The sequence below is a fragment of the Mytilus galloprovincialis genome, chromosome 10 (assembly GCF_965363235.1).
Source record: "Mytilus galloprovincialis chromosome 10, xbMytGall1.hap1.1, whole genome shotgun sequence".
Classification (NCBI taxonomy): Eukaryota; Metazoa; Mollusca; class Bivalvia; order Mytilida; family Mytilidae; genus Mytilus; species Mytilus galloprovincialis.
Genome location: NC_134847.1, coordinates 67,855,213 through 67,881,279, shown reverse-complemented (window position 1 = coordinate 67,881,279; position 26,067 = coordinate 67,855,213). Strand labels below are relative to the sequence as shown.

Here is a 26,067-nt window from a genome sequence, read left to right as displayed (position 1 = left end):
TGTGCAGCCTCAAGTTGTTTCCCTATATTTGGTTTCGTCTCAAATCTACGTTACTATTTGGCCAGCAATACTCAGTCAGATTAACGAAGAACGTAAAGACGAATTGTAAAAACATTTCTGAAATCCCAAAACAGGTTTTTGAAAGTTTTGTTTGTCCATTTATTTTCCTAGAGCCATTGACATTACTTTATTGTTTCAATTACTGTATTTTTATTTGTGGACTTCTGTGGATGTTTACAAATCGTTACAACTGTTTAAAACGTCAAATCAGTTATCACCAATAAGAACTAATCTTGATATTCTTTTTTTTTAATGGAAATATCATTTCATCTCGGCCCCTAGAAAGTCTTCTACAGTGTACAGTAACCGATAAACCGATTGATTGGAGTGTATAACGATCTGTGAATGTTTTATATAAATAAAGTGCTTTTGATTGGGTTGAAGTAAACAAAATGTCCACTCTTTATACTTCACTTCCAAACAATCTTATCAAACAAAAGTTTTCTTATCTTTTTGAATGATTGTTTGATTAATCTGCTTGCAAATCATATAAAACTTTTTTCTCAAATGAGAAAGGTAAATATGCTAGATATACTTACTGGAGGGTAGATGAGATGATTAAACCCCCTCTCTTTCTCTCTCTTGACAACACTTATGCAAGTTTCGGAAATAACGTTTATCGACAGGTTGTATGTATTCCTATGTCATTTCTACTATCTATCAACCCTGGTATTGGGTTGTCTAAGTAATTACTGGTAGCGTAGCTGACACAACGATCAAGGCTATGGTAGCGAAGAAGGTAAAACAGCTAAGGTATTGGTCTAAATATGTTGGATAAATGGACCAAACCCTGATTGACCTAGATGTTTTAATACGTTTTTTACGATGCTGACCAACTATTAACGTACAAAAAAGGGGGGTCTCTGAATATTTTACACTTAAATTCTCTGGTGGGTTTTATGTTATTTATACTTGTAAAAGTATTGGACATTTTGTATAAAATAAATTGTAAAGCTTAAATACATCTTGTTATCTGTTGTGCATGTAATAAGTAAGTCAGTGTTAGATAATGAGTTTCTGAGATACTATGTTTAGACCATGTCGCATATCAAAGAAAAGATCATCAAGTCTACATTACAAATATCATACGTTCGATCTCGAAAACGTAGGCGGATGGGGTTATTAAGTGTAAAAGGCGAATAGTTTCAGAAGGTATGTTCGTCGCATATCAAAGAAAAAGCCGTACAAAGCACATTACGACACCGCCTACTGTGTTTGTATATCTCAACTTGACCGCTGTTTATAAGTCTGTATTTTTGGGGGGATTTCAATGTGCGAAATTTATGTATTACTATAGTGTGGGTTTGTGGTCTAGTGGTTAAGACCGATGGCTACAGTGCTGAAGGTCCAGAGTTCGATTCTCACTCGAGACGTCGAATTTTCAGTACATCAGTAGGTTGATTTTCACCCTCCCACACACATCTCTGGTATCCAGACCGGAGTTTAAACTAGATTTTATACTTCGGGGGTCTCGGTAGGTCAAAGTTGTTCCCAGCTTGACCTGGAGATCAATCTTCTGAAATCTCTTCGGGTTGTCGGTTTCCACCGAGAAGCCAGGTGGTTTTCTCCGAGCACTTCGGCTTCCTCCACCATAATAACAGACTTCCCGGTGTCCTACACGCCCTCTTTGGCGGTGTTGGGTTGGGATTGTTCTGGTGGTGGGATAATATTGTAAAGGACACATCTCCATTAATCCTTAGGGAGTGTACATGGATCTGCTGTACCCTTGCAGTCAATCAAGGGGTGCGTCTTAACTGGCGGAATCTCGAAGTACATACATATAGTATCAAAATTATTAAGTCATGGATTTCGTTACCCAAAATAACCTAATATGTTTACTTAATTCTTCCATAGATATAAAGAATTGGTTTTAAAATCTGGTTGTACCCGAAGAAAACTTATTTTAATTTGCACATTATAAATTTTACGGTGTATGTGTTGTTATCCGGGTAAACATTATCAACCCTTAACCAAAACATATTGTTAAAATGTCTCATTCAACACTGTTATTAAATTTTTGACCGTTGTTTTTATTGGTGTAAATATTGGTTTTGTTATCAGTAGATTAAAACCATACAGAATATTACACACAAGTATGCACTTTCATGGTACTTCAATCAATGGATCTCTTTATTTTGGTATTGCCCTAGCATGTGTTTCTCTGGCGGTTGATGACTTCTTAACACTAAATCAACTAGATTTTTAATGTATACTGATTCAATCTAAGATACATGGTTTGTTTTATAAATTAGTTGCCATTGGCTTTAAAATAATTGTCAGTAACTGCATGTACGCTCAGATCTGTACTAAGTGCTTTTTAGTATCGGGGGTGAGAAATGGATAAAAACCCAGCCTTGTCCTTTCCGTGTTTTTGTTGGATTTTTATCTTTGTATCGATCTGGTGAGTTTAGCCTTTCTAAACTAAATACATGTATTATAGTTTGTTCTTAAATTATGCTAATATTCGAATTAGCTCTCGCCACGATATAGCCTTTGTGTGCTAATGCGGCGTAAAGCAAACAACAATCAATAAATTATGTTGTGCTGTTACATCACTGTTCCTGGTAAGGAGAGAGTTGAGTGCCCAAACATGTTTCACCCGGCCACATCGTTTATGTGTTTGTCCAAAGTCAGGAACCAGCTGTTGTTTAGTGATTCAGATTGTTGTTGGTTCGTGTCGGTTATATTTTGTTTTCATAAATTGCTTGGTTATAAATTATAACGTTAGTTTTCTTAAGTGTCCGAGTCTTTTTCTACCCGACTAGGCGGTTTGATTCTTTCTAATTGTTGAAATCCGAACGGTTGCCTATGATTGCTTACATCCACTTTATATGAACTTTGGTCGACATCTTCTTATTTTCATATTTATCTATTACTAGTACATGTAGTAAGTTGGTGTTTTTCTTAAAAACGTGGACAATAATTGCTTGCATTAAATGCATTTAGTTGCTACTCAAACTGTGTTAAACGTCACCAATATTAATTTTTGCGCAGAATGTTGATGAATTAGAGGTATGTCAAAGAACGTCCCCTCTTTTTCTATTAAAAAAAAAAAAAAGTTCATCGAAAAATACCAAGACCTTTTTGATAAATATTCCGTATCAGCTTCACAAACACAACAAATGGAAGTTTTTAACGACCTTGAGTGGTTATACAGCCCTTGCACGGTCGGTTTCACAAATAGTTAACGATGGTCATGAAATGTAGATTCCAATTACTGACGTTGTTTGTTATCTTAATAACGTGTGTTATATCCAGTATTCTATCATTTGTCTTTGTAAATATTACATTTCCCTATGTTTGGTAATGCTCGGTACTTATACATCCCGTCATTTAGTTATTGAATTATGGTAATTTTTTTGTTATCTGGTCTTTCATTTATTCTAATGTGATTTGTATACATGCCTTTTTATGTTTCTTTGTTGACATATTTATTTGTGTTTATAGTAACAAAATCATAACTCAATGTTGAGTGCTGTACTCTTATTTTTGTCAAATGTCTGCTTGTTTTGTTCACACATCGATGTCAATATAATGAAATTGTATGCGACTGTCATACAAGCGAAAAGTTAAGCTAGCTATAAAACCAGGTTTTATCCACCATTTTCTGCATAAGAAAATGCATGTACCAAGTCAGGTATATAACAGTTGTTATTAATTCCTTTGATGTGTTCGATCTTTAGATTTTGCCATTTGATTAGGGACTTTCCGTTTTCTCAAAGTTCGGTATTTTTTGTTATTTTACTTTTTAGCCATATAAGTTCTAAGTTCAGCCACAATGGTTAAGGAAAAGGAATGGAATATCACATTCGTACACCCCTATGCAAATTTAACATACATAAGTGTAAACTGGAGTGGGTCTTTGTAGTGTCTTGTTTTCACCCCTGTTTGATTCTTAGACAGATTAACCCTAAGGCAGTGACCGCTTGACTTTTTTGGGGGAGCTACGATGACAAAATTCGTCCTGCATTATTTTTTATTATCTCTGTCCTGTATTTTTATTTTTCACTGTATTTAATTCCGATTTTTTTGGCATAAATTGTTTTTATTGGCGATAGAAGCCAGATAACCTTGAAAAAAAATACCTTCCTTCAACAGTAAAACTGAAATCGTTGTCACGTACGATCATAGGCACTTGTCTCAGAAAACATACTTGTGTATATGATTTTTTTTCTGAGACAAGTGCCTGTGAGTAAGATCGAAGTAGAATGCACCTTGACAAACGAGGCTGAAACTTACAAATTTAATCTTAGTTTTGACAGGGTAACACAAATTTCATAATAAATACCATCAGGATCATTCAGTCCAAATTTTGGGTAAAATTGTTCATATGGTATCAAAAGAAATTTACTACAAAGACGAATGACGATAAAGGGCACCAAGTGGTAGCTCACTTGGTTCATCTTCTCAAACATCAATTTTACATGTCAGCAAATTATCACTAAACTTAAGTAAATAAAATGACAAAATAATGTTGGTAATTTTATAGTAAACACAAAATATTAAAGATTTTTATGAACTTTTTTCAAAGATTATTGTAAAAATGGCTTTTTCTCAAGAATAATGAGGATACCTGCCCTAATGATACACATTTCTTTCAAAAATCATTTCATACACTATTTGAATCATATAAAACTAGTTTTGTCAATAAGAAATTTTATATCAATTTTTTCTCAATATGTTTGACGCCCACATTGTGTAAACTTTGGAAAGAAACATAGTCATCAATGTTCGATCTTCTTGGAAAATGACTGTCAGTAATTCTGTATCAAAACGGCGTGAATCAAGACTTAAACAGTAATCCAGAACAGTTAATCCACAACTGTCCTTGTATATAACATCAGCACCTTCTCTCAATAACGTGATAACAATGTTAACATGGCCTGTCATAGCAGCAATTATAATAGGAGTTCTTTTGCAAAAATTTTGTTCATTCAGGAGCTGTGGTAGTGTCTTCAAAATATCTCTTATAATACTTGGATTCTGTTCAAAATGACATTGCTCAGCTACGAAATGAAGAATATTATTCCCATTATTTGTTTTCCTCGATAAGAGTGCTCCATTTGAAATGAACAATCTAATGACTTCATTGAACAGTGATGCATAATGCACTAACTTTCTTGGTTCTGATTTTGTGATGGTTGAAGTTTTGAATGAACGATGTAGCCAGCAAAATGCATCAATGTTTCTTTCAATCATGGAAATCATTGCATTCAGTAGTGGGGTTTCGCCTTTATTATTTTTCGCATTTACTAAGCCGTTGTCCATTTTCATAATTTCAGAACAAACCTCTGCCCAAAAATTTCTAGCACAATAATGAAGAAGAGTGTTCATTTCGTTGTCTGTTACTTTCACATGTGCTTCTTTTTGTTTCAACAGGAAATTGAACACATTTTCCTGTTGATAAAATGCTGCCACCAGGAGAGGTGTCATATCCTTAAAACTACTATCTTGCATTTTCAATAATGATGCGTCTATATCCAATATAGTTTGACAAATAGCTAAACATCCATATCTGGCAGCTATGTGAAGTAATGTTGTTCCTGTGTCTTTATTTACATATTTCAAATTTTCATCATGTTTCAGCATAATTCTCACACTGTCAGTATTTTCTCCCTCTGCTAGAATCATAATAGGTGACTTATTCTCCTTGTCTTTCTGGTACAATAATTTGCTATTTCTACGAATGATTTCTACACAAATGCAATCTGACCATTTAGAACAATAATGAAGGATATTTCGATTCATATTGTCTGTAAGTGAAATGTCAGCATTCAGTCTTAAAAGGCAATTGAAACACTCATCGTCTTTAGCTCTCATTATTGGAGTAACACCATCATCATTCTTTGCATTCAATAATGACTGGTCTTGTTCAATTATCTTTTCAGGAATAGCTGGTCCAATATTTTTTCGATTCAGCAAAAAATGTAATGCTGTGTTGTTTTTATGATCCCTAATGCTTACATAAGGTTTATGCTTCATTAACACCTTTAAACATTCTTCATTATTTAACACCTTTGAACATTCTTCCTTATTTACCAACATTAGCGCAGTCATTCCTTCCTTATTCACGATATTTAATAAATTTTTGTCAGCACTCAATATCTTTTCAAGTATCATTTGAGATGGCAAACTAGAAACAAAAATGTGCAAAATGGTATCACCTTTTATTGTCTTTAAAGCAAAATCAATAAAGTCGGTGTAATGAACTAAAAAGAAATCCAAACATCCATTCCTTCCTCTGTAAGCAGCTTGCATTACAGGTGTCCTTCCCGCATTATTTTGGATGTTCAACAATTCTGGGTTTTTATCCAAAATTAAATGCATTATATCAGGCCAGTCATTTTCCACGCACCAATGAAGGACATTGCCGGACTTCTTGCCTTTAACAGTAGAAAGATTTGTTACTTTGTTAATTAGGCACCTGGTGCATTTCTTGTGTCGACACATCATTGCCATTTCAATTATGTGATAATTTTGATGGTCATGTTCATCTATTAAACTAATATCATAATCAAGTATACTCTCAAGAATGGCATCATTATCTGACCAACAAACACAACCAAACACTCCCTTACTTAAATCTGCTCGTTGAAGAGCAGGAAGATCCTTATGCTGTTTTCTGCCATACTGTGCCATTGTTTTGACAGCTAACCAATGGTTTCCTTTAGAACATACCTTTAAGAAAAAGAAATATAGTTTCTCTGCTGTATTGAGTACTTTCTCTTCCTCAATCTTTTTCCAAAGAAGTTTAGAAAGTCTTTTATCCGAAAGAGTATTATGTCCAATAACATTAGTTTCTGCAGCTATATCAAATACATAATGGCCATCAAAATATCCAGGCATTTTGTTTTCTTTTTTAGAAAAAATAGACAGGAGTTTGTTGAGAAATTCTTCATCGAGTTGTCTTCTCAATTTAACACATACTTCCCCTTGTTTAGGTTCATATTCTGAGGATCTAATAAATTCCAAGATTATTTTGTCTGTGGCTAACTTCATGATAAGATCTTGCCACTCTGGTTCATCTGCATATGACATAAGAATACTTTCCAATATTGTTTCATGAGAAAAACCAAAGGAACTTGAAGCCACTTTTATAAAGTATTGGTTTTCATTCAATAAGACATTCTTCAAATCAGTCCTTCTTAATTTCATATCCAAAGACTGACAAACACTGCCTTTAGTATCTCCTTCTTCTAGTGTATCCAGATCAATTGTACCACCATTCATAAGCATTATAACCATGGTTGCATATATTTTTTTGGTGTATTCTGATCTGCTGTACAGCTGACTTATCTCACGTTTTAAATTTTCCCTTGCATTTTTGAAAAAGGATAATCCCGTCACAAATAAATTCTGATCACTGAAAAAAAGATTACAGGATTGTGGAAATCCAATAACTGGATCTGTGTGGCTAATGGATCCTATAACATTGACATGGATCATTACAGGTCTATCTTTCTCAACCATGAAATCTTTGTCAGAATCATAAGACATTTCTATTTGTTTATTTCTACAAAATCCTTGAAGCATTATCCACTTCTCTTTTTGGTCAAGCTTCAATTCATCTGAAGATAAATCAATGACTTTGGTTTTTCTAAAAATGTTTTTCTTCCATAATTCTTCCTTACATTCTTCTAAAATACTACTTCGTACTGAAAATATTAAGAAAACACTTCCCCCTTCTACATTCGTTCTCAATATTTCAAAGTACTTCATCCATTCTTGCAAAAGGTTTTTATCTAAGTTTGATTTTCCAAAAGGATCATCAATGAAAATGATGAACTGTCCTTCTTCATCTAAAATTACTTTTAAATCTGCTATATCTTTAATCTCCACTGACTTGGCAGGTTTGTTGGATTTTGAAAGATATTCTTCTATTTCTCTCATCAAATGGAAAGCCATTGATGTCTTGCCACTCCCTTCTTTACCACTCAAGACAACCATATTTTCTTCTTGGAGTATTTCATATGCTTTCTCTTCTGGTCGTTTGAGTGATATATACTGATCATTAATTATAGAATTCTGGACAAGTCTTGTTCTTTCTACAAAAAAACATATACAAGTATCACAGACATCATGGACATCATACTAACATGACTTCAAATTATGATAGTAGAGATTATATTAACTTAAAAAGTCTTCTACACAAATTACATACTACTCTTGAAATTTGCACTTTTCATTAAAGTTCTAGACCAATTGTTATCTGCTTTTTCAAAATCCAAGTTGGAGGAAGATACCCGAGCTACCTTAACCACAATTAAGTTCAATATTTTGTAATGGATCACTTTAACTATTCAGGGACCCTTTTCCATTCATAAGGTATTGGTTTTCTCATCAACAAAAGTCAATGGGGGTACCTAACAGATTTTACAGCCTTGTTTTGTTCTATTGTACTTTGTAAATATCAATATTATTGACCAGCATACCATTTGACCTTATTTTTTGCTATATTCAAAATTAATGAATTGTTGTTACTGATACCTACTGGGTTGATACCTCTGCTGGTGGACTATCAGTCCCCGGGGGTATCATCAGCTCAGTAGTCAGTATTTCGGTACTGACATGATTTAACAAACTTTACTAAAATTGTTTGTTTATAAATTTATAAATTATTAAGAAACTAAGGTTTTAACTCCCTCAGGCAAAGTTGGCTTAGATGAATTTGGCTATTTATTTTATGTATTTTTGACATATAGCTCTTCAACGGTTTGGTACTTACACATCTTCAGATTTCAAATGTTTGGCTTTGAGCGTTCTTGATGAAGGTAAATCCAGAAAAGCGCTTCGGACGCAAGAAATTAATAACATGTTGTTTTCAATATTTTATGATAAAGAGTTATATAGCTTTAATATTCTGCAAGTTTTTAAACCCATTGGATAAGAAATTAATTTGTAGGGATTATTACATCATTTATAATTTACTTTTACCATTTAGAAAAGTTAGTCTCACAAGCTTGCCCACTATATAAAATTGTTAATATAATTCAGTTATAAAGAAATATATTAGTTCCTGATGGATAATAGAGAACAGATGAAATGACAAGTATAGTTAAAATCTCCTAGATTTTTTCTAAAGAAAGGATATATATAGAAAATATTGATGCCTTTAAACTTTACTGTGGATTCATTATTATTCATTGGATACCAATTTTTCTGGATTTTGGGGTCTTCTTAATGTACAGTTTTTAAAATTTTTCAATAAGAATTATGCAGACTTTGACAGAACCATGAAATCAAATATCCACGAAAAAATTGGTTCCCACGAAAATGCAAGAATTCCCAAATCCTCGAAAAATTGGTACCCACAAAAATAAATGAACCCACAGTAGTTTGGGAGATGAGAGATGCAATAGATAATGATATTTGTATAAATTATACATACCAAGAATTGCATTTAAAGGACCATCTTTCGACTCTAAAAAATATAAATTAAAGAATATTTGAGGATTTATCACAAGTGCTTAATTTGTCTATAAATATAAATTATAAGTTATTCATCATTCATAATATAATAAATAATGTGGAAAAGAAGCTGACAACATGTTTTGTCTACAGAAACAACATATTACTGTGAATAGTGTCTACTACTCATCACTTGATTCATTCTAACGACCTCTCACTCTAAGTATCATCTGACATTGATAAAGATATTAAAAGTGGGGAAAAGATACAAGAGGGACAGTCAAGCAGATCCTGCTCCACATAAAGCACCTGTCATGTTGCTCATGTTATTACAAATCCGATAAATAATCAAATTTAGTAGGTCAAACCCATTTAACATATGTTTAAATATTTTATACAATTTATTATCAATTCAAAAGTTTTTAATCAATCTCCATTATTTCAAAACATTTCTTTGGAAGAGATCAATACGAATAAAATGGTTCTTTCATACAAGATAAATTGCATGACATGTGTCACTTAACTATTCTAAATGATAATGGCAAACGTAGAATAGTCAATGTTTTAGAAATTTGGAAACCCACTAAAAAATCGCAAAAAATAAATCATTATTATAGCAGATGCACCACTTCCTGTGTTGTAGATAAATCTGTTGAAATTTGGTTTAATTCTGTAAGGCACTTTGCATTGATTTATGAATTACCTAACTGATCTTAGCAGAAATGGCCATGTCTAATTAAAAAAAAAAACTGGAAGATGTGGTATGACTGCCAATGAGACAACTACCCACAAGATATTAAATAACACAGAAATTCACAACTATGCATCAAGTTGCAGCCTACAGCAATGAGCAAAGCCCATACTGCATAGTAAGCTAGAAAGGGACTTGCAATGACAACTTTGAAACATAAAGCACTCCTATCAAGTGCCTGTTAACAATTTCTATATAATCTGACTTATTTCTACATCTTGTCTTGCAGATACTATTTCTATAAAAGTAACTTTCTACCTTATATAATTGACAAGATAATAATCAAAAAGCAAAAAGATGTTAAAAATTATCATTCAGAAGTAAGAAATGCCATCAGGAGTTGACTGACGTTATCAGCCATGTTTGATTTAATCATGTTAATTGTAGATCTTATATCTTGCTGATAATCTATAATACTAAAATTACGAGGTCCAATTTATCAGCCGGCATCAGGTAAAAACGACATATCCAAGAATTCAACATTATATATAGCTAATATAGGACAATTGTGTAGATTAAAAATTACACCACTCCAGACCCTTTTGTTTTCCGCATAATTAATATTGCCAATAATTAACAAGTTCCGGGTCGAATCCGGTACCGATACCAATAGTATATTCACCTGTTACCTATTACCTTATCTGTACGTTCCGCATATATCAGGCGCACCACCAAATGGTGTATTTGATTTTACTATATACACGGGTCATAATCACAAAGTCGACACAACGAAATTCAATCATTGTCAAATTGTTCCCTATTGTAGTTTTTTTTAAATTAGTAAGACTTTCTAAGATAACAATACGAATACTAAAAATTTGGACTAAGGCGTATAGGTACAGTTTTCAATTTGTTAGCAGGCATGACGTAAAACAGCGAATCAAAGATTTGAACTTTATTGGACAATGCTGTTGATTAAAAAATACTCAATTCCAGGACCTGAATATTACCAATAATTGAAAAGTTCCAGGTCGACGGGTTCAAACAGAAAGATTTGAAAGCAAAGAAAACTGTGCATCTTATAATCGGCACGACTTTATCAGATGACAATACCAATACTAAAATAAGGCTTACACATAGTTATATACTTTAATTCAGTCACGGGTGTGTTCTAGTTTTTCTAAAATATCTATGTTGCTGATAGTTTATGATTTTTGAAGTTTTTACCTATCTTTTAAAAATTTCAAAATATAGGGCTAGCCATCAGACACTTAAAAGAGTAACTTTTTCTCACCTATTAGGTCTATATCCAGCTTCAACAATGTATACACTTGAAATCTATGTTGACTAGGAGATAATTCATGAAATAAATCTCTTCTTTGTTGATCTTGTCTTGCTGATCATTTTAGTTTATTTAAGTTTCTATCAATCTATCTAGTTTTAAAAAGTAGGCAACAACACAAAAAAAATAAGTAAAAATTGTCAATTTAGGAAAATAACTATAACATTTTAACCCATGTCAACTTACTTGTAGAACTTATCATACTACTTTTTTATAATGTAAGATTCTCTCTATCTATTATAATTTTCAAGATAAAATGCAAATATTTAACAAGTTGGTAAATTTTATTATTTAAAGGCAATAACTTCTTTAAAATGTAGTCTGACAGTTTAGAAGTAACATTGACAGAAAGGTAGATCTCATTGTTTCAAAAATATTTGCCCCTGTCAGTTTTTGTCTACCTATAGGGGTTTTCAAGATAATAAGCAAAACTTTCGTTTTAACCCTACGTTCTATTTTTAGCCATGTTGGCCATTTTAAGATGGTTATCAGACATGTTAATTAAACATTTTTTTAACTACATATCCTCATGGTGATGGTGGCAAAGTTTGGATAATTTGGATCTGTGGTTACAAAGAAGAAGATTTTTGTAAAAGTTAACAATGGCCAATGGACGCCAAGTTATGAGAAAAGCTCACTCAGCCCTTCTAGCCAGGTGCAAAATTCAAATAAAGAGTCACATGACACTTTCAATTTTTTTTCGTGTCAGGCTGATCATTTTTGTATCTTAAAGTCTATTGTAGTTTTTCAGATATAAGGCAAAAATGTAACAAGTGGCTCTTAAGAGCCTGTGTCGCTCACCTTGGTCTATGTGCATATTAAACAAAGGACACAGATGGATTCATGACCAAATTGTGTTTTGGTGATGGTGAAGTGTTTGTAGATCTTACTTTACTGAACATTCTTACAATTTTCTCTATTTTTAATAAACTTGGCCCATTAGTTACAGAGGAAAAGAACAAATTTACAAAAATTTACCAAATTAATGAAAATTGTTAAAAATTAATTATAAAGGGCAATAACTCCTTAAGGGGTCAACTTATTTGTAGATCTTACTATGCTGAAGATTATTGCTGTTTACAGTTTATCTCTATCTATAATAATATTCAAGATAATAACCAAAAACGGGAAAATTTCCTTAAAATTACTAATAAAGGGGTAGCCACCCAACAACCGGTAATGTCCAATTCATCTGAAAGTATCAGGGCAGACAGATATTGACTTGATAAAAAATTCAACCTCTCGACAAATTTGCTCTAAACGCTTTGGTTTCAGAGTTATAAACCAAAATCTACATTTCCCCCCTATGTTCTATTTTTAGCCATGGCAGGCATCTTGGTTGGTTGGCTGGGTCACTGCACACATTTTTAAAACTAAATACCCTAATAAAGATTGTGGCTAAATTTGGTTTAATTTGGCCCTGTAGTTTCAGAGGAGAAGATTTTTGTAAAAGATAACAAAAATTTAAGAAAAATTGGTAAAAAATGACTATAAAAAGCAATAACTCCTTAAGGAGTCAACTGAACATTTTGGTCATGTTGACACATTTGTAGATCTTACTTTGCTGAACATTATTGCTATTTACAGTTTATCCCTATCTATAATAATAATCAAGATTATAAATAACCAAAAGCAGCAAAATTTCCATAAAATTACCAGGTCAGAGGCAGCAACCCAACAACTAGTTGTCCGATTCATCTAAAAGTTTCAGGGCAGATATATCTTGACCTGATAAACAATTTTACATTGACAGATTTGCTATAAATGCTTTGGTTTCAGAGTTATAAGCCAAAATCTACATTTTACCCCTATCTTCTATTTTTAGCCATTACAGCCATCTTGGTTGGTTGGCCAGGTCACCAGACACATTTTTTAAACTAGATACCCCAATACTGATTATGGCCAAGTTTGGTTAAATTTGGCCCAGTAGTTTCAGAGGAGAAGATTTTTGTAAAGGTTAACGACGATGACGATGGACGAAGCCGGACGACGACAGACGCCGGACGCCAAGTGATTAGAAAAGCTCACTTGGCCCTTTGGACCAGGTGAGCTAAAAAACTAGATGTGTCAAAGCGACAAGAATGGCCCCCTCTCAAAAAGTTGAAAAATCTGCAAATTCAATAACACATGTGGACACAAACATGATGGTAGTCTCACATATCAACTAGAGGCTCTCAAGAGCCTGTGCATATTAAACAATGGACACAGATAAATTCATGACATAATTGTGTTTTGGTGATGGTGATGTTTTTGTAGATCTTACTTTACTGAACATTCCTGTTGCTACAATTATCTCTATCTATAATGAACTTGGCCCAGTAATTACAGTGGAAAATATTTTCTAAAAATTTACAAAAATTTATGAAAAATGTTAAAAATTAACTATAAAGGGCAATAACTCCTTAAGGGGTCAATTGACTATTTTGGTTATGTTGACAGTTTATCTCTATCTATAATAATATTCAAGAAAATAACAAACTAGAGGCTCTAAAGAGCCTATGTCGCTCACCTTGGTCTATGTTAATATTAAACAAAGGACGCAGATGGATTCATGACAAAATTGTGTTTTGGTGATGGTGATGTGTTTGTAAATCTTACTTTACTAAACATTCTTGCTGCTTACAATTATCTCTATCTATAATGAACTTGGCCCAGTAGTTTCTGTGGAAAATGTTAGTAAAAATTTACAAATTTTATGAAAATTGTTAAAAATTGACTATAAAGGCCAATAACTCCTTAAGGAGTCAATTGACCATTTTGATCATGTTGACTTGTTTGTAGATCTTACCTTGCTGAACATTATTGCTGTTCCAGTTTACCTCTATCTATCATAATATTCAAGATAACAACCAAAAACAAAAAAAAACTACCTTAAAATTACCAATTTAGGGGCAGCAACCCAACAACAGGTTCTCTGATGAGGGGGGGCAAGGGGTTTAGCTGTTATGCTGTTATGAGGCATTTTAATTCTTTGTTATCTGTTATTCTGAAAATATATTTGCTGTTAGCTGTTATTGTCTTATTCATTGTTAGCTGTTATTGGGCTTTTAGTTTTTTTGTTATCTGTTATTGTGATAATGTTTTTGCTGTTAACTGTTATTGAAAATTGGAATGTTAGCATTTTTTGACAGCCAAAATCGGTAGAAATTATGATCATTGGATATTGGAGTCTACCCCTACTAATATGTTGGTCCCGTATTTGGAGAAGGATTCCATTAACATAATTATACCCATCACAGAAGTGGGGTCCAGGACAATTCCAGTATATCTTATGATAATCCTTTGTAATTAATTCTATTTTTTTGGGAAAAATTTATTTAGAATTATCTTATTTTTTTGTATGAGGAGTATTGTTCCTTGTTTCTGTTACGAACATATTAAATAAGAACAATTCTTAATATGCACAGCTAGCACTTGTCTCAGATCTCCCCCCCCCCTATATACCTTTATATAACACTATTAAGGTATATAGAAAATTTGTTTCTGAGACGTGCCTGTGTTATATTAAGGTATAAAGGAAATTTTTTTCTGAGACAAGTGCCTGTGTTTATATGACAAAAAGGAATATCTAGCAAGGATCTCAATTAAGGACTAGGTCCTTACAACCAGTTAACCTTTTATACTATATGGTAAATAGACTCAGCTCTTTTTAAAGCAGAACCAAATACATTGTACAATGAAAGTTCCCACCATGTACTGGGTTCCGACGCTGCACATAACTCATTACAAACAAAGATTTATTTCGTCTTCAAGCCATTGTACCCCTATTAAGCTACTATGTATTCTACTAACTAGTAGACTTGGTACAATCAAAAACCTGATAAAAAATGTTCAAATAAGGCTTTTGGATCTAGTAGAATATATTACTTTTGGAGTGTCAAAATTGGGACGAGGTACTTGCGAAATTGCATGCTTTAAATATAATTGGTGCTTTTGATTTTTCTACCCTATATACAACTTTGCCTCATAGTCTTATTCAGAAAAATTCACACACCTCATTACATGGGCATTTAAAAAAGTCAGAATGCGAATATAAATATTCAAACTCTTTTAGGTCATTTTTTAGTAGCAACAAACACAAGAACTATGTCAATCGGACCTACTATGATACCATAACTGCCCTTGAATTCTTACTAGATATCATTTTTTGTCTCTTTGACATATTCCTCATTTCCATTCTCAATTTAATTACAGAATAGTTAAATTACAAGCATGTATGAGTTTCCATAACTGTACAACAATAAATGCTGAAAAAAGTATTCCATAACAAATAAACAGCTACGCCATGAGAGCATGATACGCCCGTCACCTTTTTGAAATATTCGATAACTTCTCAATGTGATATTAGATATTTATCAAAATCGAAAGGGAGCTTCAGTCAATATATATCATGTATATAAACAATACATCAAAGTTTCATGAGAACTGCTGAAAACATTTTTGAGTTATTGTCCGAAAACTGGAAAATACAATCTTTTTTATTGAATAAACCCCTCAACTGAATAACATAAAATCGAAAATTGATAAAAATCGAAAGGGCGCTTATAACAATAGATATAAACAATTCAGCAAAGTTTTATGAGACCTGCTGACAACGTTTTTGTGTTTATGTCCGAAAACTAGAAAATCCCCCCTTTTTAATTAATAAAACCCTTTAACTCGATAACGTAAAATCTAAAATTTATCAAAAATGAAAGGGAGCTAATGTCATTGATATAAACAATTCACCAAAATTCCTTGCAAATTTGTGTAAAAGAGGGACGAAAGATACCAAAGGGACAGTCAAACTCATAAATCCAAAACAAACCGACAACGCCATGGCCAAAAATGAAAAAGACAAACAGAAAAACAATAGTACACACGACACAACATAGAAAACCAAAGAATAAACAACACGAACCCCACCAAAAACTAGGGGTGATCTCAGGTGCTCCGGAAGGGTAAGCAGATCCTGCTCCACATTTTTGAGATATTATCAGAAAACTGAAGAAAAAAACTCCACCATTTTTATTGAATAAAACCCCATTACTCAGAAACTTAAAATCTAAAATTTATAAAAAAAAAAAACGATAGGGAGCTTGCGTCAATAGATATAAACAATTTCCAAAAAAGTCTTATGTAAATTGGTTAAAGAGTGTTTGAGTTTATGTCCGACATGTTGACAACGGACGGACAAGAATATACCAAATATTTCTCTAAAACACTAAAGACCGTGTTCATAGAAAATGGAATTCATTTCACAGGATTATATATATACCCGTAATAAGAAATACTGGATTTGTCAAGGACCCGACTAATTTTAATATTTCATTTACTGTTGTCTGTTTTTGTCCATTTTAATTCCTTGTTATCTGTTATAAGCCAAATCAATTTGCTGTTATGCTGTTATTGGGACCCCCCTTGCCCCCCCTCTCTGATTCATCTGAAAATTTCAGAGCAGATAGATCTAGACCTGATACACAAGTTTACCCTTGTCACATTTGCTCTAAATGCTTTGGTTTCAGAGATATAAGCCAAAATCTACATTTTACCCCTATGTTCTATTTTTAGCCATAACGGCCATCTTTCACCGGACAAATTTTTTAAACTAGATACCCCAATGATGATTGTGGCCAAGTTTTGTTTAATTTTGCCCAGGAGTTTCAGAGGAGTAGATTTTTGTAAAAGTTAATGACGAGGACAGAAGACGACTGACGCAAAGTGATGAGAAAAGCTCACTTGGCCCTTAAAAGGCCAGGTGAGCTAAAAACTCTGTATGATGCTTTGTTGCGGAATGACGGAATTACGGACATGGGTAAAACTATATGGCACCAATAACTTCGTATAAGATACCCCAATACTGATTGAGATAAAAGACGATGACAATCGGCCAGGTGAGCTAAAAAAAAAAGAAGGTAAATATCATTTTTTAAGGGCAATGTCAATTTTTATATTTTTTTCTTTTCATTGAAGTTTTCAAGATAATAGACACAACAGTTTATTCCTATGTTCTTGTTTTTTTATCAAAATTGACCCAACAGTTTCAGAGAACATTTTTGTTTAATAACCATTTGAAAATAAACATATAAATTATACCTTTTAATAGCTGCTTTAACTCCATGATTTCTTTGGCAGCATGTGCTATTGCAAGCATTATCTCCTGATTGGACTGATCAAGTATTTTCATCTTTAATTCATGACTTTCAATCAGCATTGACTGTCCACCAAGTCTTCCTACGGCCTTGTTGAATTAGAAGTACAATAGAATATAAACATTGGGAACTCTTACTACATCTCCTGTTAGTAAAATTTTGTTACCCCTGCAGACTGGCACTAACCACAAGGCACAAGTCTGACCATATGCACAAGTTTTTAACTTTAAGAAGTTTCTGCTTTCAGATAAGTTTTCAAAATATTTAGCTCTTTGCCAGTTGGGCAACATTTAAAAGAATGTCTGTTTCCCCTCCCCCCTGCAAAAACCCTGATTTACCCTTTGTAAACAGACCAGGGAGGCAGGTTATTTTTTTAAAACTGGATGTCTGACATAGCATGGTCACATGAATGGTTTGATTTGTCCAGTCAAAGCCACTTATCAGTTGTTCATGCTCAATTGGACTGTACATATTTAGATGATCAATCCTTTTGCTTTCAAGCACTTTTCAAAACTGGAAACAAATTATTTTCAGGAATTAAAAACATTATGATTTTTTTTAGGAAATATTTTTTTTGGACCTGGAGCTTATTTTTTAGTCGGGTGGGGGAGGGGAAACAAACATATTTTTAATGTCGGCCTTGGATCAAACTTGACCACTACTCTAGAGTGTAGATGAATTTATTTTCAGGGATTGAGGGACACTTGTATTTTAGTGGGTACTTGGTTTTATTTTGTCAAATTCTGCTTATATATATATATATATGTATACGCCAATAGACAATTTGAGGAAAAAATTGGTTGTTAATGTAAGCGTACTTTCATTCCGCCCTGTATTTGTTCGAGATAACTGTTTTTACCAGAGAATATTGGATGTATTTAGTGTGAAAGCATTGGTCTTGATATTTTTGTATTGTTTATATCAGACCGATTTATTGTTTAATACATAAAAAAAAATGGATTAAAATTAAAATAATTTTCAAGGAAGCATTTTAATTAATCTGATTCAATCTAGTAATTATAAATAAAATTGATGATGATGAGGAGAATGTTTTTATTACTCAAAATAATTTATCAATGATCAGGACTTTGAACTTGATATAATCTTTAAAGAGCAGATTTGTTCTTACATAAAGTTTCAATTATAGAAGTTGTCCAAAAAGCAAATACAAAGAAAAGCTTCAGCAACCCAATAAATATAAATATTACAATTAGTGACAATTTAAAAGCATATGTTTGTAAAGATTTGCATAGAATATAATTTTTTTAATCTTATTCCTTAATAAGCATTATTGAGTTATCGTGTATTCAAAATGAGTACTAATCACTTCATCAATATATGGATCTAAAGCTGAAGTGTAATTAATCCCGTATAAAATCACTAGTTCAATCATTCCGGTACAAAATCAATAGTGTAATCTTTTCTTGTTTAAAAACACTAGTGTAAACATTCCAAGCCTTTTTTTAGAACCTTGTAATGACTGGCGGATGTTTACACTGGACCCCGATAGAAAGTACTAGTCTTATGAAAAAGCTTGGAAATGCCACTGAAAGTTACACATTTTTCCCAGCAACTACATATTATAGGTTCTTAATGATTTATAGCAGAATCAAATTACGTATAAAATTATGTAGCTGCATTATGATTTCCACTAGTGTTCAAATGAAGTAGAACGTTATCAACAATAGGTCACCTCACTTGCCATGGACTATGATGGCTAAAATATAAAATACTGTATAGTATAATACATTCTTTTAAGGTGGTATGGGCGTCTTCCTCCATCTTGGATTGTAAAAAACAGAGAATCAGAGGTCCAGATTTTCCATCAAGTTAGCAAAATTTGATGGAGGAATGCAGATGTTTAATGTACATTTTCATTTAAAAGTACCAATTTATAAGAGTATAACTTCTAAATATTGATATTTTTGCAAATATTAATTATTTTTGGTTGTTTTTATTTTTTTTTTAAATTGGCATTTTAAGGGGAGGTAACTCTAAAAGAGTGCATTTCTGAAGGATTCTGTATGGAATTTTCCTATTTTGTATTTTAGCCGGAAAAAACGTACGGTGACCCTATCTTTTCTTTTGATATCCTCAAAGTAGTGTCTGAAAGCTATCTCTTCCTGAAGTATTTAACAATTCTATCATTTTGTTTAGTTTCTAATCACAAAATGGTGTTTTTTCCTGTATAATCCATACAAAATGTGTCATTTTGTCCCGTCCTGTAGCTTGAGAAAATGCGCGGTGACCGTGACCTATCATTTTTATTATATTTTTCAACATTTTTTTGGCAAAGAATGAACGAATTCTATCATTTTTATTTTAGACTCCCATACCACCTTAACATGTTTGAAGGTTGGTAAAACGTTTAAATCCGCTGCATTTCTTTGCACTTTCAGGAATCTGATGTTCAGTAGTTGTCCATTGTTGATGTGGTTCATAAGTGTTTCTCGTGTCTCACTTTTTATAGATTAGACCATTGTTTTTCCATTTGAATGGTTTTACACTAGTCCATTTTGGGACGCCAGGGCTCTGTGTAGAAGACCGTACTTTGACCTATAATCGTTTTCTAAATACAAACTGTGACTTTGATGGAGAGTTGTCTCATTGGCACTGATACCATATCTTCTTATATCTATCTATTAACTGGCAGGTTAATATTATTGACCTCTCAACTTTAAAGACTTACATTTGATATTTCAATCCAGTAATTGTTGAAATTGATGTCATCAATTTTGCCATCATTCGTATGAGCCAATAGGTTCCGGACATATTTAATACGTGCCAGATCTGCACCAGGAGTAACCTCACTCGGTAATGGTAGTTCATCAAATCCTTTACTTGGTGGTGGGATTTTTGCCAGACCTCTTAGCAAACATACCATCAATGTAATATCAAATATCTTTGAGTCTGGGTTTGCTGAAAATTAAATGGGAATTATAAGCTAAGTTATCGTAGTTCTATAATTATTGATAAGAGAATCTATCAACTTAATTAATTGATTTATCTTCTATTTTTACCTATTTACTCAGTATACAATCTCTAGAGCATTTGTTACTTCTGTGTGTTTTGATCATTTTGGTTCATTTGTATATTTCTGAGTTGAGTGTGGGTCCATTTTGCTGAACAAGTATACATTACTCTTGAAGGGCCAGCTGAAGCCCAGTTCAATATATAAAAAAGAAGATGTGGTATGATTGCCAATGAGACAACTGTCCACAAGAGACCAAAATGATGCAGACATTAACAACTATAGGTCACCGTACGGCCTTCAACAATGAGCAAAGCACATACCGCATAGTCAGCTATAAAAGGCCCCGATAAGACAATGTAAAACAATTCAAACGAGAAAACTAACTGCCTTATTTATATAAAAAAAATGAACGAAAAACAAATATGTAACACATAAACAAACGACAACCACTGAATTAAAGGCTCCTTACTTGGGACAGGCACATTCATCAATAATGTGGAGGGGTTAAACATGTTAGCGGGATCCCAACCCTCCCCCTAACCTGGGACAGTGGTATAGCAGTACAACATAAGAACGAACTATAAAAATCAGTTGAAAAAGGCTTAAGGCAGCAACCATTTGATTTTCTGGGGGGGGGCTATGGATTTTTTTGGGAACAAGAGGCTCTCAAGAGCCTGAATCGCTCACCTTAATTCTTTTGGTTAAATCTCTCATCAATGATTATTTTGGCTTTTCAATTTATTTAAATGTTTTTTGGATCGTCCTATTTTCTTCAAAAGCCAAAAAAAATAATCATTTTCTCCTATGTTCTATTTTAGCCATAGGAGCTATGTTTCTTGACATACAAGGAAATAAAATATAAAATTTATACTAGATACTCTGAAACTCATTTAGCCTAAGTTTGGCTGAAATTGATACAGCAGTTTCAAAGGAGAAGATTTTTTAAAGTAAGTCAACATGATGAACAAATTGTGAAAAATGTCTTTAAAGGGCAATAACTCCTTAAGGGGGTCAATTGACAATTTTGGTCAAATTGACTTAATTGAAGATCTTACTTTGCTGAACATTATTGCTGTTTACAGTTTATTTCTATCTATAATTATATTCAAGATAATAAACAAAAACAGCAAAATTTCCTTAAAATTATCAATTCAGGGGCAGCAACCCAACAACGGGTTGTCTGATTCATCTGAAAATTTCAGGGCAGATAGATCTTGACCTGATAAACAATATTACCCAACGTCAGATTTGCTCTAAATGCTTTGGTTTTTGAGTTATAAGCCAAAAACTGCATTTGACCCCTATGTTCTATTTTTAGCAATGGCGACCATGTTTGTTGATAGATCACAACTTCGGATACAATTTACAAACTAAATACCCTAAGGAACATTCAGTTAAAGTTTGGAAGTATTTGGCCAAGTAGTTTCAGAGGAGAAGATTTTTGTAAAAGATTACTAAGATTTACGAAAAATGGTTAAAAATTGACTATAAAGGGCAATAACTCCTAAAGGGGTCAACTGACCATTTCCGTCATGTTGACTTATTTGTAAATCTTACTTTGCTGAACATTATTCCTGTTTACAGTTTATCTCTATCTATAATAATATTCAAGATAATAACCAAAAACAGCAAAATTTCCTTAAAATTACCAATTCAGGGGCAGTAACCCAACAACAGGTTGTCTGATTCATCTGAAAATTTCAGGGCAGATAGATCTTGACCTGATAAACAATGTTACCCCATGTCAGATTTGCTCTAAATGCTTTGGTTTTTGAGTTATAAGCCAAAAACTGCATTTGATCCCTATGTTCTATTTTTAGCAATGGCGACCATGTTTGTTGATAGATCACAACTTCGGATACAATTTACAAATTAAATACCCTAAGGAACATTCAGTTAAAGTTTGGAAGTATTTGGCCCAGTAGTTTCAGAGGAGAAGATTTTTGTAAAAGATAACTAAGATTTACGAAAAATGGTTAAAAATTGACTATAAAGGGCAATAACTCCTAAAGGGGTCAACTGATCATTTCCGTCATGTTGACTTATTTGTAAATTTTACTTTGCTGAACATTATTCCTGTTTACAGTTTATCTCTATCTATAATAATATTCAAGATAATAACCAAAAACAGCAAAATTTCCTTAAAATTACCAATTCAGGGGCAGCAACCCAACAACGGGTTGTCTGATTCATCTGAAAATTTCAGGGCAGATCGATCTTGACCTGATAAACAATATTACCCCCATGTCAGATTTGCTCTAAATGCTTTGGTTTTTGAGTTATAAGCCAAAAACTGCATTTGACCCCTATGTTCTATTTTTAGCAATGGCGACCATGTTTGTTGATAGATCACAACTTCGGATACAATTTACAAATTAAATACCCTAAGGAACATTCAGTTAAAGTTTGGAAGTATTTGGCCCAGTAGTTTCAGAGGAGAAGATTTTTGTAAAAGATAACTAAGATTTACGAAAAATGGTTAAAAATTGACTATAAAGGGCAATAACTCCTAAAGGGGTCAACTGATCATTTCCGTCATGTTGACTTATTTGTAAATTTTACTTTGCTGAACATTATTCCTGTTTACAGTTTATCTCTATCTATAATAATATTCAAGATAATAACCAAAAACAGCAAAATTTCCTTAAAATTACCAATTCAGGGGCAGCAACCCAACAACGGGTTGTCTGATTCATCTGAAAATTTCAGGGCAGATCGATCTTGACCTGATAAACAATATTACCCCCATGTCAGATTTGCTCTAAATGCTTTGGTTTTTGAGTTATAAGCCAAAAACTGCATTTGACCCCTATGTTCTATTTTTAGCAATGGCGACCATGTTTGTTGATAGATCAAAACTTCAGATACAATTTATAAATAAGATACCCTAAGGAACATTCAGTTAAAGTTTGAAAGTATTTGGCCCAGTAGTTTCAGAGGAGAAGATTCTTGAAATAGTTTACGACGACAGACGACGACAGACGACGGACGACAGACGACAGACGACGGACGACGACGGACGCCAAGTGATGGCATAAGCTCACTTGTCCCTTCGGGACAGGTGAGCTAAAAAAAGTTTGTTTCCAGTTTTTGGAGAAAAAAATAATTTGTTTTTGACCCTGAGAAAAAAAATTGTTTGTTTCACCCTCAGCTGCCACTATATGTAATGCTAGAATTGAAAGAAAACAATTGTTTTCGACTTGTCGCCAAAAAAAAAGTTTGTCCAGAAAAAAATCCATAGCCCCCCCAGAAAATCAAATGGTTGCTGCCTAACCATACAATACGCTCACTAGAAATTACACAACGTACAGTTGAAAGTATGTGTTGTTGAGCTAGGAATGCACAATGTAATATCATTGCTATGTCATGATATGCTGATCAAACATTATTTTGACATGAAACGACACGAAGGTGGAAAAAAGGACCACTAATGTAGGACCTGAGGTATCTTGCAAATAGTGCCGCATATGCGTAGTAGTTATATGATATAAAAAGAGAATAAATTTAAAATACATTATTCTACTTTCTTTTTACACTGTAACAGTACGGTGCATGTAATATTATCATTTCAAAATTTTAAAAAGTTTTGAAAGGAGTAGGTGCGGTAAGGACTCATTTTGGCCTCAAATTTCAGTTTCATCTGACGAAAGATTTTGACCACTTTTTAAACACTTAAGTGTCTATTTCACTTGATTCAATTAGTTTATGTGAAAGATTTTAACTGATTAAGTCATTAAAAACGATCCGATTGAAGCTCAAATATGAAAAATCTCTCAAATATGCCAAAAAATGTCACTTTTCAGATGGTTTTTGTCAAAAATGAAAGTGGCCGCATCCGTGTTCATCCACAACCTTTATATATGTTATGCATTGTGTTATGTATTATCATAAAATACAACTTACATTGCAATATTAAGGATGAACACGAATGCGGCCACTTTCGTTTTACACGGAAACCGTCTAAAATTTAACTAAAATGATAGAATTTTGAAGATTTCAGTAATTTAGCATGACTTAATGGTGTTGATATATGTGCATTGTATTGTCAAAAACAGCCCATATTTATGTAGCAGAAGCATTCAACTGTCCAATAAATAACTTAAAGTTTACATTTTAACAATTTTGTAAAACTGTTATATTTTTGGGCCAAAAAGGGGCCTTACCGGTCCTACTCCTTTGGAAATTTTCACCAAATAATTACAATTCTAAATATCGTTTTTAGATTTGATAGTTTAGATATTTGATCAAACTTTAAAAGTACTCTTAACATGCAGTTTTTGATTATTTCGCTTTTTGAAAGTTTTTGATGAAGATATAAAAATTAGAAAATGGGCGAAAAGAGGGGTACCTGTAAACTGCGAAACAGAATAAAAGCGGAACGAAACGAAACAAAATGAAATGCACAGCTACGTTTACTTCAAAGTTAATGTATAAAATACGTCAAAAGGAAGGCAATTGTAAGCGGTGAAAAAATTGATAACAAAACAAATATTTCTTAAAAGCGGATAATTCGTGTTAAAACAAGGAGCACGGCTTTGATTATGATCATTCTTACTTAGGAATAAAACGCACAAAATATATCAAATAATTTTCAATTGCAAAATAAATAATTTAAAGAAGAAGTGTTTTTTTTAAAACAAATTGAACATTAACATGAGATAACAGTATCCTGAAATGTGTTATGGTTTTGCATCAATGGATTTTTTTTTATTTAAACCGATTCACTTTTTTAAAAAAAATCTCTTATATAAGCTGAGCGTTTAAAATAATAGTTCAGAACTATTTTGTTTCCCAAGCGCCCAACATTAATTAGGAGTAACAGTGAAAACTCGCTGTAGGTTAAACAGATATATACAAGGTTGATTATGTTTATATTTTCTTCGGCACTTTAGACATTTAAATAAAATTCCCTCAAATTTGATTTGATTTTTTTTTTTTTGCTCTACGACTTCTTCAACTGTCAGTGGTCGATTTACCGGATAGCACGAACAAACGCCTAACGGATGGAAAAAGTTTTACGTTGACAAAACTGTTACATGTATCCGTCGGGAGTCCGTTCATGTACTGACAAAATAAAACGGACGCGTAACGAAGGCACAACGGACACACACAGAATATGAGACGTACAAGCTTAAGACAGAACGGATGTCAAACATACATCCAACGGACTAGTACCGCATACAACGTACACCAAACGGAAGCATATCGGATAAAATGGAACACGATATGCGAAAAAAAATGAAAGGCGGCAATAATAAATACTTGTAAAATCGAATGAATATTCAAAAAGTTTTCGTTTAGCTGGTCTTAGTTTGTTTTTCAAAATGCCGCCAAAGGGTAGTGTCTTGCCTGAATAAGAGATGCTTGATAGTGAAGACGTGCTCTTACTCTAAGATATTTATGATTAATAAGCATTCATGACACACAATAAATGTGACACACCAATAATCGCCATTTCTGA

The 26,067-nt window shown here is 33.0% G+C and overlaps 1 protein-coding gene across 2 annotated transcripts in view; it reads right to left on the bottom strand.

Moving 5' to 3' along the window:
• Positions 1–4,529: 4,529 nt before the first annotated feature.
• Positions 4,530–26,067, bottom strand: part of LOC143048204 (uncharacterized) — a 34,377-nt gene continuing 12,839 nt past the window's right edge. For both annotated transcript variants that reach the window (XM_076221744.1, XM_076221746.1), the window contains exons 3-6: positions 20,322–20,551; positions 17,577–17,721; positions 9,449–9,481; positions 4,530–8,105 (exon numbers count right to left, since the gene is read on the bottom strand). In XM_076221744.1, coding sequence (XP_076077859.1) covers positions 4,723–8,105; positions 9,449–9,481; positions 17,577–17,721; positions 20,322–20,551 — 3,791 coding nt within the window. In that variant the 3' untranslated portion in view covers positions 4,530–4,722. The remainder of the gene's footprint in view (positions 8,106–9,448; positions 9,482–17,576; positions 17,722–20,321; positions 20,552–26,067) is intronic.